Source organism: Indicator indicator, chromosome 1 (genome assembly GCF_027791375.1).
Source record: "Indicator indicator isolate 239-I01 chromosome 1, UM_Iind_1.1, whole genome shotgun sequence".
In the NCBI taxonomy this organism is placed as follows: Eukaryota; Metazoa; Chordata; class Aves; order Piciformes; family Indicatoridae; genus Indicator; species Indicator indicator.
The window spans coordinates 31,481,220-31,498,608 of record NC_072010.1 but is presented as its reverse complement, the minus strand read 5'-3'; the positions used below and the strand labels follow the sequence as shown (position 1 = coordinate 31,498,608).

The window sequence follows — 17,389 nt, the reverse complement described above, 5'->3', positions numbered from 1 at the left end:
CTCCACAAGAGAATGCTTCCCTTTCTCTGCCTTAATCTTCCTCTTTTGCATATTGTAGGCTGTGACTCTATAAGTTCTTTCATATCTAATTTCCCCTCTAATTTCAAGTTTGAGCTATCCCAGTAAGGTCAGCTAGCATTGCTGATAGTATAAGTGTTTGGTAGTTCGAGTTTCTGCATAGCTTAGTAGTAGGCCCTATCCTTGTTTTAGAAATTTGAGAAGTTAAAAACTAACAGTCTGAGAATTAGCATAGATTACACCTAAAGGAGATAAGATTGTTTTGTTTAAGAAAAAAAAAACAAGACACACACACAAAACCCAAAAAAGCAAGCAAACGAACAAAAAACTCCAAAACAGCAACCAAATTATATGTTTGAAATAACTTCTGGAATACTGAATTTTTATATTGCTTTCAAGTTCCAGTGTAATTTCAGTGTAATACTCTTTGTCACGAAGAACACAGCAACTCCTGCTCTAAAAATATTTCAAATAAGAGGCTATAGCAACATGTCACTCTGGTAGCCTAGAATTAAGAAAGCTCAGGAAGGTCTGATGCTAGTTCTTTGTGAGAGGGAGATGGGAGAAAAGTGAATAAAGAGTTGGTGTTGAATTGGGCATGGCTCTGTTCAGATGACCTGATTACTTAGTTTGATGCCACCATGAGTATTTGATAGATTTCCAGTTAAATGAGTTGCATTATTTAGCTGGAAAGGACTAAATTGTAATGTATTGGGAGACACAAATAGTGGTAGGATTGAGAGCCAGGATCTGTAGTGGTGTGTATAATATGATGCGGTTTCATAAGGTGATCATTGTTCTAAAATAAGTAAAAAGGAAAAAAAATAAGATGAAGTCATGCTGCAGTTGTTGCACAAAACATTCAGCTGTGTAAGAGCAATGCCAGCCTGAGTAGTCTGTGGCCTCCAAGAAACACTGTCACCCAGCCCTTTGGCAGGGCACATACACAGTGCTGGTTTTGAGCTGGCTTGAAGGATGGATCTTGAGAGGTGACATGCCACCTGGCTGCATGCAGTTCTTCATTTGCTAGGGTTTTGCCAAGCACCCTCAGGTTCCCAAAGTGTTTCCCAAGCTGCGTGCAGTAAAATACATGTGTACATAGCAAATGGATTTTTTTTTTCTTACCAACTTTTTGATGCAAGGTTTACCTGTTTAGTCACTCTAGAAGGATACAAGTGCAGCTTACTGCAAATTAGGTCAGATCTTTCCAGCTGACGTTTTCCCCCTCTCTCCTTCAAAATGGGTTAGGCAATTCTTTCCCTGTTACCTGTATATATTTATATAAGTTTAATCCTTGTGGCATAGAATGACTTAGATATTACATGCAGTAAATTTTCAGGTGTTCTTTTAAGTTTTTCGGGTTCTAGGTTATTTGACAGCTGTCTTATGTGTGTCAAAATAACATATAAATTAGCCCCCCTGCAGTATGTATTACAATTATTTGCAAAGTTTGGTTGGGAAATTTTAATTTGCAGCTGTGTAACTCAGTCATACCTCTACTGTTAGCCCTGAGGATGGGTGTAAAACTGGTGTGATAAGAATCTGAAACTTACTTTCCATCAAAGAAAAGTAATTGTTCTACCCGAGCTATCAGATGTATGTTAGAATTTGAGTCTTCATCCTGTCAGGCAGTATTGCACTTCTGCCTTCTTCAGGTGACAGCCTACTCCTTTTTTGGGACTATGCTGTCTCGCCTTGGAAGCCTTTAAATCTCTCAGCTGGCATTTAGTTAGGTCTTTGAGTTCATTTGTCTATCTAGGTCAGGAACCTGAGCAAGTAGGACCTACTTCCATCTGTTGCTTAAAAGGATCCATGTATCTTCTCTTTACCTTTCAGTATGGCTTGTCTGTCACAAGAATCTACATGCTTTGTAGGAATAACAGCTCAGCCAGGAGTCACAAGTTTTAAAATGGATGTAAGGAGGGAGTTTACCTTAATTTGCAGAGTACCATATTTGTTTTGCTGTTTAATTATATTATGCTGAATTTTGTTAATTTAAAACCATTTAAACTTTACCATAAATAAAAGAGAAATGATGATTTTGTTTTCATGACACAAGAATTAATGTTCAAATTTCAATATACTTTGCATTTATCTTGAGAAACTGTTGTCATGGCAGGACATGGCCTAGCTGATGACAAAAATAGAATTAACACAAGAAACCTGACTTTCTGCACACAGTTATTCCACGGAACTTGAATAGGTATTTGCACTTCATTTGGCTGCTGATGTCCATGAAGTGAAGTCCAAACTGCTGGTGGCACAGTTCCTTTAAAAATCATCACCTTGTAAACCATAGGCATTTGACTTTGATAGTATTGCTTCCATTACTACCCAAGTAATGGGAAGGATCAGCACTGTTACTGTCACATACACGCTCATCAAGTCTAATAATAATCAAGAGCATAGGTATAACTAGGAATAGTGTCACAGGTCTTTGTTTTCCACAGCTGTTCCACACAAGTAATGATAGTAATTTAAAAAATACTTGGACTGCAGTGTTTAGTGGAATAAAGGATACCATTGTCTCTAGAGATCCTGTGAATGCTGACATGCTTTCATAACAGATCAGTCTTATTGAGGATGTTATGAAAGGTTGAAAGTGGACATTGTTTTTGAAGCTGCACACTCACACTGCCAGGGTTTTGTTCTGTTCTATTTTTTATTTACTTTAAAATTCTCTGGTTCTTTCCCTAACTAGTTCTGATCTGTGTGCGTAAGTGCACTTGGTCTAGAGTTTCTCTGCCACAAGGTGACTTGAAATTTAAATTCCATGCTCTAAAAACAGACCATCCAATTATGAAGTTGTTTAAAGTCAGTAAATTAAAAATAGGACAGTAAAGCTTTAAAAATAAATGATCTGAGAACAGCACAATTAACTGTACTTTGTGGCAACTTGGGCAAAAAATGTATTCATTAACTGGGATTTTTTAATTTCCTTATCTAAAAGCTAAAATAATTTCCTGACTGTGTTTTGACAAGGGAAGAAAGCTTTGGCACCATTAAGGTTCTGTTACACAAAGAAACTTATCTAATACAGCGAGCAGTATAACCAGATCACATTTTATTTTATTATAACTTTTAACTAGTTTTCAGTCTGGAAGACAGTTAATGTAATGCTTTTGACTAGTATTAAAGCAACTATCTTCTAAGAGATTACTTAGAAATATGACCAGTTTACAGGAATTTCCTAGTCTAAAGCTACCAGACACTGTATAAATCCATTTGAATCAATCAAGATAATAGGAGTCAACATCCTAAAAGTATGCTGTTGGCTATTTGGGAAAATAGCCAACACTTAGCTTTCATCCAAACATGTTTTGTTTGATACCATGATGGTGTATTCATGGAGCCAAGTTCTTCATATGGATAAAAATTAAGAACTAAAGGTAGAACATCTTAAGCAAATGGTTTAAAATGTTTCTATAGAAATGAATTTTCAAAATTATTTTTTCTCCAAATAAGAAAACTTACCAACTCAAGGTTTGTAAGAAATGTGTAAACATGTTCTCACGTATATAGTTTTGCTTTGTGGAGACAAGACATAGTTGGTTGCATGTTACCAGGTTAACACAGTGTTAGAACATTAATAGCAAATGAGCTACAATTTCACATCTGTGTATATTTGGGAGCCAAAAGTTCCTTATTTCTATTATTACTGTTTTGCTGTAGGATGTCAGCTGTAATGAAATCACAACTTTGCCACAGCAGATAGGCCAGCTGAAATCTTTAAAAGAACTGAATGTCAGAAGAAATTACCTCGAAGTTTTACCCCAAGGTAAAAACAGTCAAGCAAAAGATTCTAATAATTTTAAGGCAGCTCTTTTTATTAATATTTTGCAAGTGTTTTTAATTATATAAGTAAACATGATTAAGAAGTGGCAATTACTTTGTGTTTAAATTTGTTCCATTTGAGTTTGCAGAATACAACACTCAATGGTAATCACTAGTTAACAGTGAGGCTTTTTTCATGATCTTTATGATTCTAGGCATATTTTAAGTTACACAAGTATTTAGCTATGAATGTAGTATGAGAACTGTCATCTGAGTTTCAAGAAGAAAAAGTCAGTGTATTCATTTTAATATTTATTGGCGTGTATATAATGATACCACTCTCTTCATTTCCCGGTGTAGAAGTGAGTAAAAGTTGATCATATTCCTGCCTGAGTTTTTGTAGTTCCTGAATGCAAAAGAAAGCTTATTCAGAAATATTTATTCTTTTAATGATAAATACAAATATAATGCCTCCTCTCTCTTTTTGTGTTACTTTTAGAACTAGTACAGCTTCCCTTGGTTAAGTTCGACTTTTCCTGCAATAAAGTGCTTGTGATACCAATTTGTTTTAGAAAGATGGTGCAATTACAAGTATTACTGCTTGAGAATAATCCTTTGCAGTCTCCACCAGCACAAGTAAGTAAAATCTTTAAATTATGCATTCGTAGTGAGCAGATGATAACATATCATATCCTATAAAATGTCACCATCTACATTTGCAGGCTTCTGAACTTTGGTTATCACAGATGTTAGTTGTTGAGACATAAAAAAGTCATAGAAAATATCCAGTGTTCAGTGTCTAAGTCTGTGCATTGCTTGAACCAATACGAATCTAGGAGATTTCCATTCTGTTAGCTGCCTTTTTGTTTTTGTCGTTCCCCTCTGTATATGAAACTCAACATTGGTGTGTGTGTAGAATTTTGATAGAGAAGTGAGAAACTACCTGGATAAATTTTCTCTCCATTAATAAGAACACAGTTCTAGAAATCTAGTGATTTCTGACTAACTTAAATATACAAGCTGTGTAGATCATTACCTATAGGAAATTTATTTTACTTACAGAGCAAGTTTATAATGAGACTGTGATACACAAAGAAATCAACCTTGTATTCTGAACTTTAGGTCATTCTGAGAAATTACGACAACCTTTTGCTTGCTGCTTAATGGAAACTTGGTTGTAAATTCAAACTACATCTCTGACAGCCACAGTTGTTCTAGGCCAACAGCTGTTGAAATACTTGAGTGCCTTTATTACATTGGAGAAATGCTTTTAATAATCAGTAGTGATGCTGCTCCTAAACACAGAGCAGGTTTCAGCAAGCACTTGAGTTAGACACATTCAGTTAAAGGGAAAAAAAATCTAAAATGCAGGTGAAGTGCATCATAAAGATGCTTAGACACTAGCAAAAATGATACAACTAAAAGTATAAAAGGCATACTGATTAAATACCATTATTAACTGATTTTATAAAGTAGTTATTGAGTTTATGGTTAGTAATAAGCCAAGTGATACATACTGTCATAATTCTGTTTGAGAAGCTCCTTTGGATTTTTTAATATAATACCTTCTTTTCTTGATTTCTGTCATACTGTCTGAGGGTACTAGTACATGGAAATAATTTGTCGTATAATTCTAGTAGTTATCAACTTTTTAAAAAAATGGATAAAATCCCTTTTCCTTTATGTGATATCTATTGTGACAATATCAGTTGATTTTCAGGGAGTTCTACACTAACTGACCTTTGGAATAAATTATGTTTTTCATTCTAATTTTAAACCTAACTTTTTTTCTTGCCTAACAGATTTGTACCAAGGGCAAGGTGCATATATTCAAATATCTGACTGTACAGGCCTGTCAGATTAAAACAGCAGACTCACTGTATCTTAATGCCATAGAACAACAGCATTTGCCTCAGCCTGTGGAAGAGAGGTATGTATGAAAATCTCACTTTTCATGTAACACTTAGAAACAAAGTGATACAGCTTTAGCTTAGAGAGTTTTGTTTGGATGATATTTAGACTGTACTTTTCTGAGCAGAGATTTTTTTTGCTTTATTCTGGTGAAATCCTTGTATGAGTTCAGAACAAAATAATTTTAACTGTCAGTTCTGTTTCAAGATAGCATATTAGGAAAGAACTTACAAATAAACTGTAATTTAAATCTAACATCTTACTAGTAGACTAGTGGAATGTATCTTGAAAATAATCCACATGGTAATATCATTAGGTGTTGGAACTTTCTTGTAAATCTATTAACACGTGAAGTAAGTTTTAATTTCTTGTGTTGTTCTGTGATTAATATGTTGTTATATATCTGTCACATAGCTCTTTTAAGCTTTTTTGTTAACTCAGAGGCTTATCAATCCAGCAAAGAGAACTCCATGAATGTTGAGACCCTGTTAAAGTGAAATGTGCTAATTTGGTAGCAAAATGAAAGATGAAATCTTTAATGTTTTGCATCAGGCATCTAGGAAATGTCATCTTGTGTTATGGTTTAATGACAGGAAGTAGCCACTCCTTTCTATTAGAATATCTATAGTTTATTGGAAACCAGCTTTTAGACAGCTTTTTCTTTGCTAACACAGGAAGAATAATATAAACATTCATAAAAAAGTGTGATAATGCTTTATTTTTTTCGAAACAAGTACTCAATTATAGCAAAATGTTGGTGTAAGTAAAAATCAAGATGTTGCTTATAATACCCTTAGGGGAAAAAAAAACCAAACAAAGCCAGCAACGAGACATCTGTTAAAGAACTGTTACGGACTCTCCTTTTCAGTCATCTAGACAAGGTTTCAAGCAAATAGTTTTCCTCCATGTATTTTTGGAGACATATTTGTGAATTTCGATCAGATAAATGACAAGGGTGGGAAGAATCCAGGGTGAAGAGTTAAGTTTTACATTTGGGAAATACATACTTACTTCTATTGTTCTTTTAGTGCACAAGAAAATTGACAGGAAAACAATGTCCTGTGTGATCCTTTGGTCATATAGGAGCATACAGGTTAGGGTAAGCAGATTGTACAGAGGAGGTACCAGTTGGTAATTAACAGCCGAGTGCTTTATCACATAATAAATACTACAGTTTTATTTTAGAGAATAACATCATATTTCTAAAGAAAAAACGTTACTTGTTAGGTTTTCCATAGGAAATTTCTACACTAAATCTTTAGTGTTTACTGTTAAGACATAATTTAAGATTAGGATTAATCAGATACTTTATGTGAAGGCTGACAATGTTCTTTTTAAAAATTGTTCTTTCAATCTCGATTTGGGATTATGTCTTTCAGGATTGCAAATGAGAGGTTAATCATAGAATCATAAAATTGTTAGGGTTGGAAGAGACCTCAAGGATCATCTAGTTCCAACCCCCCCTGCAATGGGCAGGGACACCTCACATTAATTACATCAGGTTGCCCAGAGCCACATCCAGCCTGGCCTTAAAAACCTCCAGGGATGGGGCTTCTACCACCTCCCTGGGCAACCTGGTCCAGTGTCTCACTACCCTCATAGTGTAAAACTTCTTCCTAACATCCAATCTGAATCTACGCACTTCTAGTTTTGCTTCATTCCCACTAGTCCTATCACTACCTGACATCCTAAAAAGTCCCTCCCCAGCTTTCTTGTAGCCCCCTTCAGCTACTGGAAGGCCACAATAAGGTTTCCTCAAAGCCTTCTCTTCTCCAGACTGAACAGCCCCAACTCTTTCAGTCTGTTCTCATAGGATAGGTACTCCAACCCTCTGATCATCCTGGTGGCCCCTTCTCTGGACACGTTCCAGCACCTCCACATCCTTCTTGTAATAGGGGCTCCCGAACTGGATGCGGTACTCCAGGCTAGGTCTCACTAGAGTGGAGTAGAGGGGAAGAAACACCTCCCTTGACCTGCTGGCTATGCATATTGTTTAAAAAAGTTAGGTGATGAGAATATTGCCTCTAATAGTGTACTTCAGAATGAGTAGAGGTCATATTAGGTAATGAAACCAGAAGAGAGGGCAGTTGCCATTAGGAATTTTCTTCAAAACCTTAATTTCAAAGTCTATTTTAAAGCACCAAAAGGAGGTTTCTGTGTTAATAATTAATTCAAGCCTCAGGGACATACCAGTTCATTTCTCATGCATCAATGGTTACAATTAAACCAGCTGACTACAGTTTGAGTTCAACTAGTTTAGTTGCATGTCCCATGGATTAATGACTTCAACTGCACTCCTGTGCTTTTTAGCTAATAACTAAGCATTTTTGCCTACTCTGTAGAGAAAAGTGATCTTTATAGCAGATGATTTCTATTGTTTTCACAATCTTTAGGCTAACTAGATATTCCCTCTGGTCAATTTTACTCTCACCAGACTAAAATTTGTAGTTTTTAACCACAATAAGTTATTTCACCCTCTACCATTATGACTGGTTGGAATTTTGCTTTCATCAATGTGAAACCAGGACTGAATTCTAATGGTAAATCATATGACAGCTTTTTATTGAGTTGTTTTGTGTTTTTTTTATTCACATCTAGCATTGATGACATCTACCCAAGTAAAAAGGACTCAGATTCAGGTGTTGGTAGTGATAATGGTGACAAACGTTTGTCAGCAACAGAGGTAAGTTACCTGAATTTGTCTGGCTCCCCTTCCAGCATCCACATGTTGACTGCATTTTAAGCTGTGTAGCAAAGTGATTGTTTTTAGCCACCAAAACTCTGCAGCCACATCCTTGGCATGAATGTCTTACTGAGAAATTGGTAAAACAAAGATAAATGGAGACTGGGATATGTATTTTTCTTTTTTGTCTGTACAATTTCTGGTGAAGGCAGTGAGCTTACATATGGTCAACAACATACCAATTGTGAAAATTCACTACAGTTCTCAAGCAATTCACATAATCTGGAGAATAAGGATCAAAACAGAATGGACATCTGCTGTTTCCAAAAAGTAAATGGCCTAATAGGTTATACACCTGGCTTCTACTCACGTTTTCTCTCTGAGTGATGACTGTTTCCTATTGGGAAATAACAAGAGTTCAGTCTGCCTTGTCCTGCTATGACCATCATTGTGTCAGTTTGCTGTAGTGCAGAAACTTTGCAGATCTTGACGTGTTTACATGCTCTGGCAGTTAGGCAGCAGTGGGAATAAGCCTTCAGAATTTTTTCTGAACTATGTTGTCCGACTGAGCAATGAGAAAGGATGAGTTCTGAGACTGCTGTTATCCTAAGCAGTTAGAGCTGACCTTCTTAGACTTTATTTTTGAGGCACTGCTGAGCTGAATAGGGCACTAAATCTGGTTAGAGTTGAACTGCATAAATAAGGAAATAATTTGCCATTTGATGATCTTTCTGAAACGGACAAATAATGGAATTTGTGGTTTGACTGGCTGGGAAAAAATGGGGTCACAATAGTTGAATGAGCTTCTGACTACTTAAAATGATTTCACGCTAGTTGTTTAGTGTTTCTGCCCTTCAGTGAAAAGAGATTCTGTTGCTTTTAAAACAAATGAATAAGGAATCAGGCTTAGGTACTGAGTTTGTGATTATTAAAAAGCAAATTGAAGATAGATCCACTTATGCCCTCATAATTTAAATACCCAAACCACCTATAAAATAACCTACAGGGATTTTTAAGTATTTGGGTGAGTTTCTTGCTAGATGGTAATGAAACAAAATGATTGTGATTTCTAGCCAGACTTCTAATGGTTTTCCTCCAGTTGTAAAAGCATGCAGGCCATTCAGACTCAAACTGTTTTGCCATTCTTACACTTCCTGAAGCTAAGTTAGCTTGTTAATAAAACTGTTATTCCAGAAATTTCCTCTTTAGCTATAAATAACACCTTTAGAAAACAGATCATCTTTTCTGTAATCAAAATGTAGCATTTGAAATGCTGCAAAAAAATCTTTTAAAGACACAAAACAGTAAACCAGTATGTTTTCATTAGCACAAATGCTTTTTATGTGAGAACTGTTCACTCAATTCATGCCTGCCTGCCTGTTGCTTTAATAATGAGAAAATAGATGCTGAGATCAGTAATCTTAAGTGTATTTGGTAGTAAGTTCACCACTCACTTTTCCTTCTGATGTGACCTTTAATACCTGTGTAACACATGAGAATTGTGCAAGAAACATTGGCACGTTGTGAATACAGATCCACATACTTTAATTTCAATCAGAAGTCTATAAGCAAAACATTTGACAAACATTAAATAATCACTGATCATTAAAATACAGTTCTGGAAGGTTTTTATGAATACATCAGATACAAAAAAAGAAAACAAGCTGCAGTTTATTCTGAAGGCTAGTGGCTCTTGAGCTTCAGCTCTTTTACAGACAATACTGCAATGTTATTTTGCATTTGCGTAACTTAAAAAATGGTAACTTAAATGAATCACTGGTTTGAATACTAATGTGGTTTTTCTAAAGCTTGCTATTTAGGTGTAGGGAGGAGGCCCTTGATGAAACGAGCAAATTACCTTTCTCTGTCTAGCTTATTGGTAGAGTTGTTACAACATCAGTTCTTTAGAGCTATAGTCATCTTGAGCATTTCAAGTGAAAGATATTCTGTAGTGTTGCTGTAAAATTGATCACGGCAACTGGAAGGCAAATTCTGCTGTAATGCAGCACACTCATGTACGTCATCTTTTAGGAACAGTGTAGCATTTTGATTATTTTTCCACCTACCTTCAGCATTATTTTTTGCTTAGTGAAAATTCATTAGAACAAAAGGATACTTTTTGAGATCCAGAGCGTTGCTGCTTTAGTGCCCATAAGGATGACAACACATTAGTACTGGCAGGAATGTATATGAAGAATTTCAAGAGTGCAGCATCTGAATTAATTTTTGGAATAACTTCAGGTGGTATTGATTGTTGTATCACAAAATCATTTTGGTTGGAAAAGACCTTTACCATAATCAAGCCCAATCATTTACCCAGCACTGCCAGGTCACCACTGAACCACGTGCCTCAGCACTACATCTGTGTGGGTTTTAAAGCCCTTCATGGATGAGGACCTCACCGGTGTCCTGGGCAGTGTGTCCAAGATTTGACAACCCTTTTGGGGAAAAAGTTGTTCTTCATGTCCTACCTAAATCTCTTGAGGCCTATTTTCTTCTGTTGCTAGCTGAATGAAAATAAAGCAGTATTTCACCTGTGAAGAAGTAATGCTTTTGTATTATTACAGACTGCTTTGGATAGTTTGTTTCATAATGTACTGACAGGAAACACCTGGAAAATCAATTGCAGAAATTTGTAGGCCCTGAGAATGAGATGTAGCCTGTTACAGGAATAGTTTTCTATTTCCAAATTGAATGGCTCTTAGCATTTTTTTACACCAAAATTCCAAAATATTTTCCTAATAGCTGAGTGTGACTCTGCTAAGAAAAGCATCTTGCCTGTTTTAGAGTTCAGAATTTGTCATAATGTATATGAAAACATTTTACTGTGCTGTTTTCAGATGATAGTTGGAAATTAACAAAACATTAATCTTTAATCTAGAAAAAAGTTAATGCTTAAATGTCACATGAGAGACATCCTGAAAGAAAGAGAAGACATTGTAACCCTGGTTGACTGGATGGATTTATACTGTCTCTTTTTCTTTTTAAGGCTCAGGTTTTGGATCTAGGCAATTTTGAGCTTAGAATACTTGGAGTATTTCTGTTTGAGATACTAATTTGCTTTATTTTAAAATAAAATTTCCTGTAAAATTTAACATAGTTTAAAAATTACAAATAGGAGGAGTACTTCAATGTTAGTTGACTCCATTATGAAGCTTCAACATTTCAACCACATGTATCTTTGAAACTTTTTTTTTAAAGGATTGAACAAATCGAACAAATTTTGCTCAATCCCATATCACAAAATTTAGCTTCAGTATTTAAAAAAAATTATACATGGAACATGAACAGTGTAAAGGTAGCAAGAATGGCATAATTATACTAGAAGCTAGCAATAGTGGAATTGGTTAACTGATTGTCTGTAACAATCTCCTATTCCAGTGCAGATTTCATGTTACAATGGACTGAACTGATAAACAGGGAAAGACCATTTCCTATTATTTTTAATACATCTTCTTAAAGGATATGGAACAAACTGCTATATATGTATTATAGCAGATATGTATGTGCAGTGTAGCAAGTTACCAAAACACAGAGCATCTAGAGAATGAGCAATGCCAATGGGTTTGTTGGGAAATATATTTGCAAAGCTGTGAGAGATTGTTGTAGTGGCAAGCCCTCTATCTCAGGAGAGCAAAAATAAAAACTTGAATGCTTCTGCGAACTGTGCTTTTGCTGTAGTTCAGCTCAGGAGAGAGTGCAAGTAGGTTCCACTGTGAGAAGATAACTGCTAGTTCTGCAGAACATGAGGAGCTCTAGTGACATGGGACAGAAGCAAAGATAGTGTGTCAGTGTTTTCCTTGTGTAGCCACTCTGTAAAGTCATGGACAGGGTAAGTGTGTAGATAAAAGTAATATGTTTTAGTGTATCAACCAAGACAGCTGAAAAATATGAACTTTTAGGTCAGCGAAGAAAAGCTACTGTGCTTTTTTTCAACTCTACCAGTTAATGGAATAAAAGGTACTGCCTCAGACCACAAAGTTAATTTTGCTTGCTTTAGTCATAAAATTAACAAGATGCATGGTAAAGCAAGGGAGAAGAGTCTTAGATGAAAAGAATTAAGGACTGTGATACGAGGCTCAGTTTTCATGCAGAGTGGCCATGAGGAGCCTGTATTTTAGCTGTCCCAGGAAGGCACACAGAACAGCAGTGGTGTCACTGCAAGTAGAGAGCTGGTGCAGTGAGGAAGATAGGAAAAGAGGACAGATTAATTGTTCTGTTTGGCAAAGCTGCTGTGAGGATGTATTCAGTATGACTACAGCTTTTCTACAAAATGATTTGGTTATGTTTGATGCTTTCGTATCCTCTCCCATTTTAGTTTTCCCCACTTCAGTGAATATGCTTCTTAACATGTACAATTTTATCACTCTTTAAGCTGAAACTAATCTTTCTCTTATTTCTTCTTAGCCATCTGATGAAGATACTATCAGCTTTAATGTTCCAATGTCAGACATTGTGGAAGAAGATCAGGTGCTAAAGGAAGATTCAGGTCACCATGCTAACTCAAGAAAAGGTTAGAATGTAAAAAATGTGGAATTTAAATACAGAGAAATTCTACTGATAATTCTATGTATAGGACTGTAAATTCATTTTGCAAAAGTCACAGCCTGTGTCGGTGTGACCAGGCTAGCCCAGTCTGGAAGCAAATGAAGGCTGTATTTACAAGCAGAGTCTAAAATCTACGATGAAATGCAATGAATATGTACAAATATACAAAATTCACAACATTTACAAATATATACAATCATCAGAAAAGCACAACCGATCTCCCTTTGCTTCCCCCCAAGGGGACCCTCCCAAAGGGGACTCCCTCTCCCAGGAGCTTACCCCCCAGACCCCCTTGGACAGAAAGCAGAGTTAGTTAAGCAGAAAGTTAACTTAGCTGCCAAGGTCAGTATGTGTTATCTTCAGCCAGAAGAGAAGAAGAAACAGCAGCCAGACAGCCCAGCAACTGCCCCCACTGCAGAACGCAGAATGTGCAGAGTGCCTACTTTGTTTTGGGTAATAGTTCTTAAACATTTCTATCTATCCAATGGAAGTGTTTAGAACAATCGTTATTTTGATTTCTTACACCCAATAGTGACTTATTTATACTCTTTCACTTTCTCTGTTCTGAACTTTGCAAGGAAAAAATTAAAAAGACAGTTTCAAACCATCACACGGCCCAATAGGTATCAATCTTCTGGAGTCTACAAACATAATTTTTAAATGAGTTCCTTGTTATCTATTGCTGATTTTCCGTGGAATTTTAAGTGTTTAGTTTTGCACTGGATGAATACCTTAATAATATTATTTTTCTTCCTGATATCCTACTTGAGGAACAGGTATTTTCACTACCATTTGCAGTTTAATCTTTTTGTGATAAATGCCTGCCAACCCAAAGGACATGTACAGTCATGTAAAAAGGAAAATAAAACGTGTGCTGCTTAAAACTGCTACTTAACTGACTACATCAATGCCCTTTTTGTGCTTGTGAACTACAACTGTATGGGTCCAAGGTATTGATTTATTACAACTTTAAAATAAATTGCCATCAAGTAAGTTAAGACTTTTACATTTTAGTTTTTTAATGTGCTTTGAATTTAAGCTTTGGTTTTGAGCTCTATAGTTACATATATTATGTTATGTATTCTTTGAATTATATGTAGTACATACAAATTATGTTGAGTAAGAAAGGTTGAGCTGAAACAGGAATCATTCTTCTCTCTTTTTTTAATTGTTGTTGCTAGTGGACTTCCATCAAGGATCTTCTCACTTGATTGTCAATGATAAGTCAAGAGAAACAGGAAACCAGTTTGATGAATCGGATACACTTACTACTGAATTTATGAGTTACATTAAGGCAAGTTGTTGATGCTTTTTAAGAGGGCGGGAAAGTATCTTCACTACTTTTCTTAAGTAGTAGTGTCATTCTTAAGGAATGACAATCTGCAGACATTTTAGTGAATGAGACCACAGTAGGTATTTGTTGTCCTAAAATACACAGAAGATAAAAATAAGCAGGTAGGTTTAAAGTGATTATAATTAATCTAGGAGACCATTTTACTTAAAACGTTCTAGCATGAGTTGAAATTATCCTTTAAATATGCTTAAGGCTTTAAGAATTGTCAGATGTCTACTATTTGCTTCATATTTTGGACTGAAAAATGTTTGCATTTGTTATAGTAGTAAAACACAAGGAGACTTTCAGTGTTAGCTGTGATGGCTGAAATTATGAAGTAATTTTATAGTCTTAAAATACATTTTTGTAGTAATAAAACTCATGTAGATCATCTTCATCTACAGAAAAATAGTGTTTAAAAACAAAAGGAATAACCCCCCCATCAACAAATCTTACCTTTTCATAGTTACTGAAAGTGTGTATCAATCCGAAAACTTTATTTACATACTAAATACATGTTGCTTTTAAAAATTATTTGGTTACAAATATAAATGTGAGTTCAGTAGTGTCGATTATTAGTTATTTGTAGTTGCTGGATGTTTAGTATGCTACAGGTTATCTTATATTGGCCTTTTCTTTTCTGACTTTTATACTGAAATAAGATTGAGGGATTTCTGTAGATAGCTGAAATGTTACTAGTATTTTAGACAGCTAAAATACTAATAGGGGATTTTCAGCAAATGCACACATTTGAGTTGAATGAACTAGGTAGAAGGGAATACTTTCTTCCCCCCCTCCTCCCCCGACAGAGGAGTACATATATCTGAAACTATTGTATTATGTATATACTTTCTATTTCTTTCCCTCATTCTTGCTTCTTAATTTTGGTTTTTCTGTAGTGTAACATTTGAAGACTCCCATAATATTATCTAAAATAATGTGGTTCAGTAAAATATAGATTGTTGTATTGAATTTTGGTGTAGGAATATTGCCAGGGATTTTTAATTTCTTTTATTTTTGATATCATCTTAACTCTGTGGCAGTTGAGATCAGCAGTTGATAGCTTGAACAGGTAGCACATCTCTGTTTTATTCTGAAAATTCTGAATTTAGGGAATTTTTGTTCTTGTGCAGATTTCTGAATGTGTTATGTTCTTTCATTTATATTTAGTCATGTACTAGAATGCCTTTAGGGACAATGGGGTTCTACTAAAAGTGACTTACCAAACCAGACATAAAATATGGACAACTTGCAATGCAAAAATGAAGTTTAGGCTTGGAGGATTTTTTTAATTTTTCAAATGTTAGTCCTAATTTGTCTGGCTGTGTTTACCTTAGCTATGTAGTTATGCCCAGAGACTGATGATCACCTCCTAGAAAAAGTGCTGCATTTTTGTCATGTTATGGTACCTGCCCTTCTGATAGGAAAAATGAAGCACTTCATTACTGTAAGGAGAAACAAACAGAAAAAGAATGGCTTTATTCATTGTACTGGGGATTGACACTGGGAAAAGGGCCATCTTTGTGGAACATTAGAGAAGTGACACATCTTCAGTGACACATCTGGCAGAGTTGGATAGCATTTATTGGTACAGGGTGATGCAACCGATGTGCCAAACATGACACAAAAAAGGAGAAGCTTCTCTGTTTTCCAGTATCCATTCTCTACTGGTACAAATGCACATCCATTCAGTGGGCTTCCATCTTTACTGACAGCTGAACTACTTTAGTGTTCTTGCCTATCTGAAAGGAAAGAGAAAAGAAAATTACAAAGCAACAAATGGAAGCAACAGAAAGAGTCAGGTTTTCTAATAAGTAACCATTCATAGTTACAGGTAGGAGAATGGAAGCTCTAATTTATACCTACATTGAACCTGAAGTGACTGGTTGACTGATATAAACTGTTGCATGCAGCTTGTGTTATGGTTTGTTCTAAAAAAACACAATACTTGTTTATGGCTGTTAATAAATTGTCAAGTAGGAATCCTCTTAATAATTATAGAGGAAGTGCATAATTGCTATTGCTTGTGTATTTGGAATATTCTTGCTCTATAAACAGATCTGGTCATGGTAAAGGCAAATAAGAGGAGAGTTAGGGTCATAGTTATTTGAAGCATTTTTGCATGTACCAGAAAGGCACAAATTAAATCTGGGACATAGAATAAAGAATTCTCATGATGCTTGACTTTATTTTTCCCATTAATTGAGGCTTAGAGCTGTTGGCCTTAATAAAATCAGTGAAGATATTGTAATCGGTATCTTAAAAGGGTCTAGAGCGAGGAGTGGAGCAGAAGTGTTGAATTGTTTCAACTGGTCACCCTCAACTGTTACAGAAATTAGGTCACTGCTGATTCTGAAAGCAAAATTTATCTGCCTCCTTAATTGTGAAGTTCAGTTCTCAATATCACTTTGCTTACAGAGCAGAGCAGCAGAGTGTGATGAATTACTGAGAATAGAAGAGGACACACAATGGCAAACAGACGAAATGTAAGTATTCTTTATGTATCTGTAAATAATTAGCTAGGTCCTTTAATTAGATTGACCAGAACTGACATTTCAATATCACATAGTAATTGTGTAGACTTGGAGGTATGACAGAAGTGCAGCCTTGCACTTTGTGTGTACTCAAATATTTTTCACATCATTGCCAAATAGAGTGGATGCTATGTTAAAGCTAAGTAATTTGTATGCACTGCTAACACTGTAATTTTTTTACCTATCTAGATAATGCAAGCTTTTTAATTAGGTATTTTGATATTTAGTCTCTTAATGTGATTGATAAAAAAGGAATTTATCAAAACCTGTAAGATTTAAATTTAATGTAAATTTTAAAAAATATATTTTTAATTGGAAAAAATACCTCAGTCTTTTTTTTTCCTTTGGTCATAATTTGAACCCTGAAGCAGTCATCAATTCACAGACATTAACTCAAGAACAAACCAACTGAACATCAGTTGCTAATACAAGTGCATAAGAAAAGGAGATTTAATGTGGCAGTGTACTGTGAAGTTGTAACTCATCAGAACAGTGGAATCATATATGATTTCAAACAAAAAAATGAAGGAAGGAAAGAATAAGTACTTTCTGAAAGAGCCTTAATGACAGAACTAACAGGAGACTGTT

The 17,389-nt window shown here is 35.4% G+C and overlaps 1 protein-coding gene across 1 annotated transcript in view; it reads left to right on the top strand.

Annotated features, from left to right (window-relative positions):
* Positions 1-17,389, top strand: part of LRCH1 (leucine rich repeats and calponin homology domain containing 1) — a 108,484-nt gene that overhangs the window by 60,885 nt on the left and 30,210 nt on the right. The window contains 7 exon segments of the mRNA XM_054399551.1: positions 3,691-3,796; positions 4,292-4,428; positions 5,595-5,722; positions 8,323-8,386; positions 12,794-12,899; positions 14,116-14,228; positions 16,686-16,753. Coding sequence (XP_054255526.1) covers positions 3,691-3,796; positions 4,292-4,428; positions 5,595-5,722; positions 8,323-8,386; positions 12,794-12,899; positions 14,116-14,228; positions 16,686-16,753 — 722 coding nt within the window.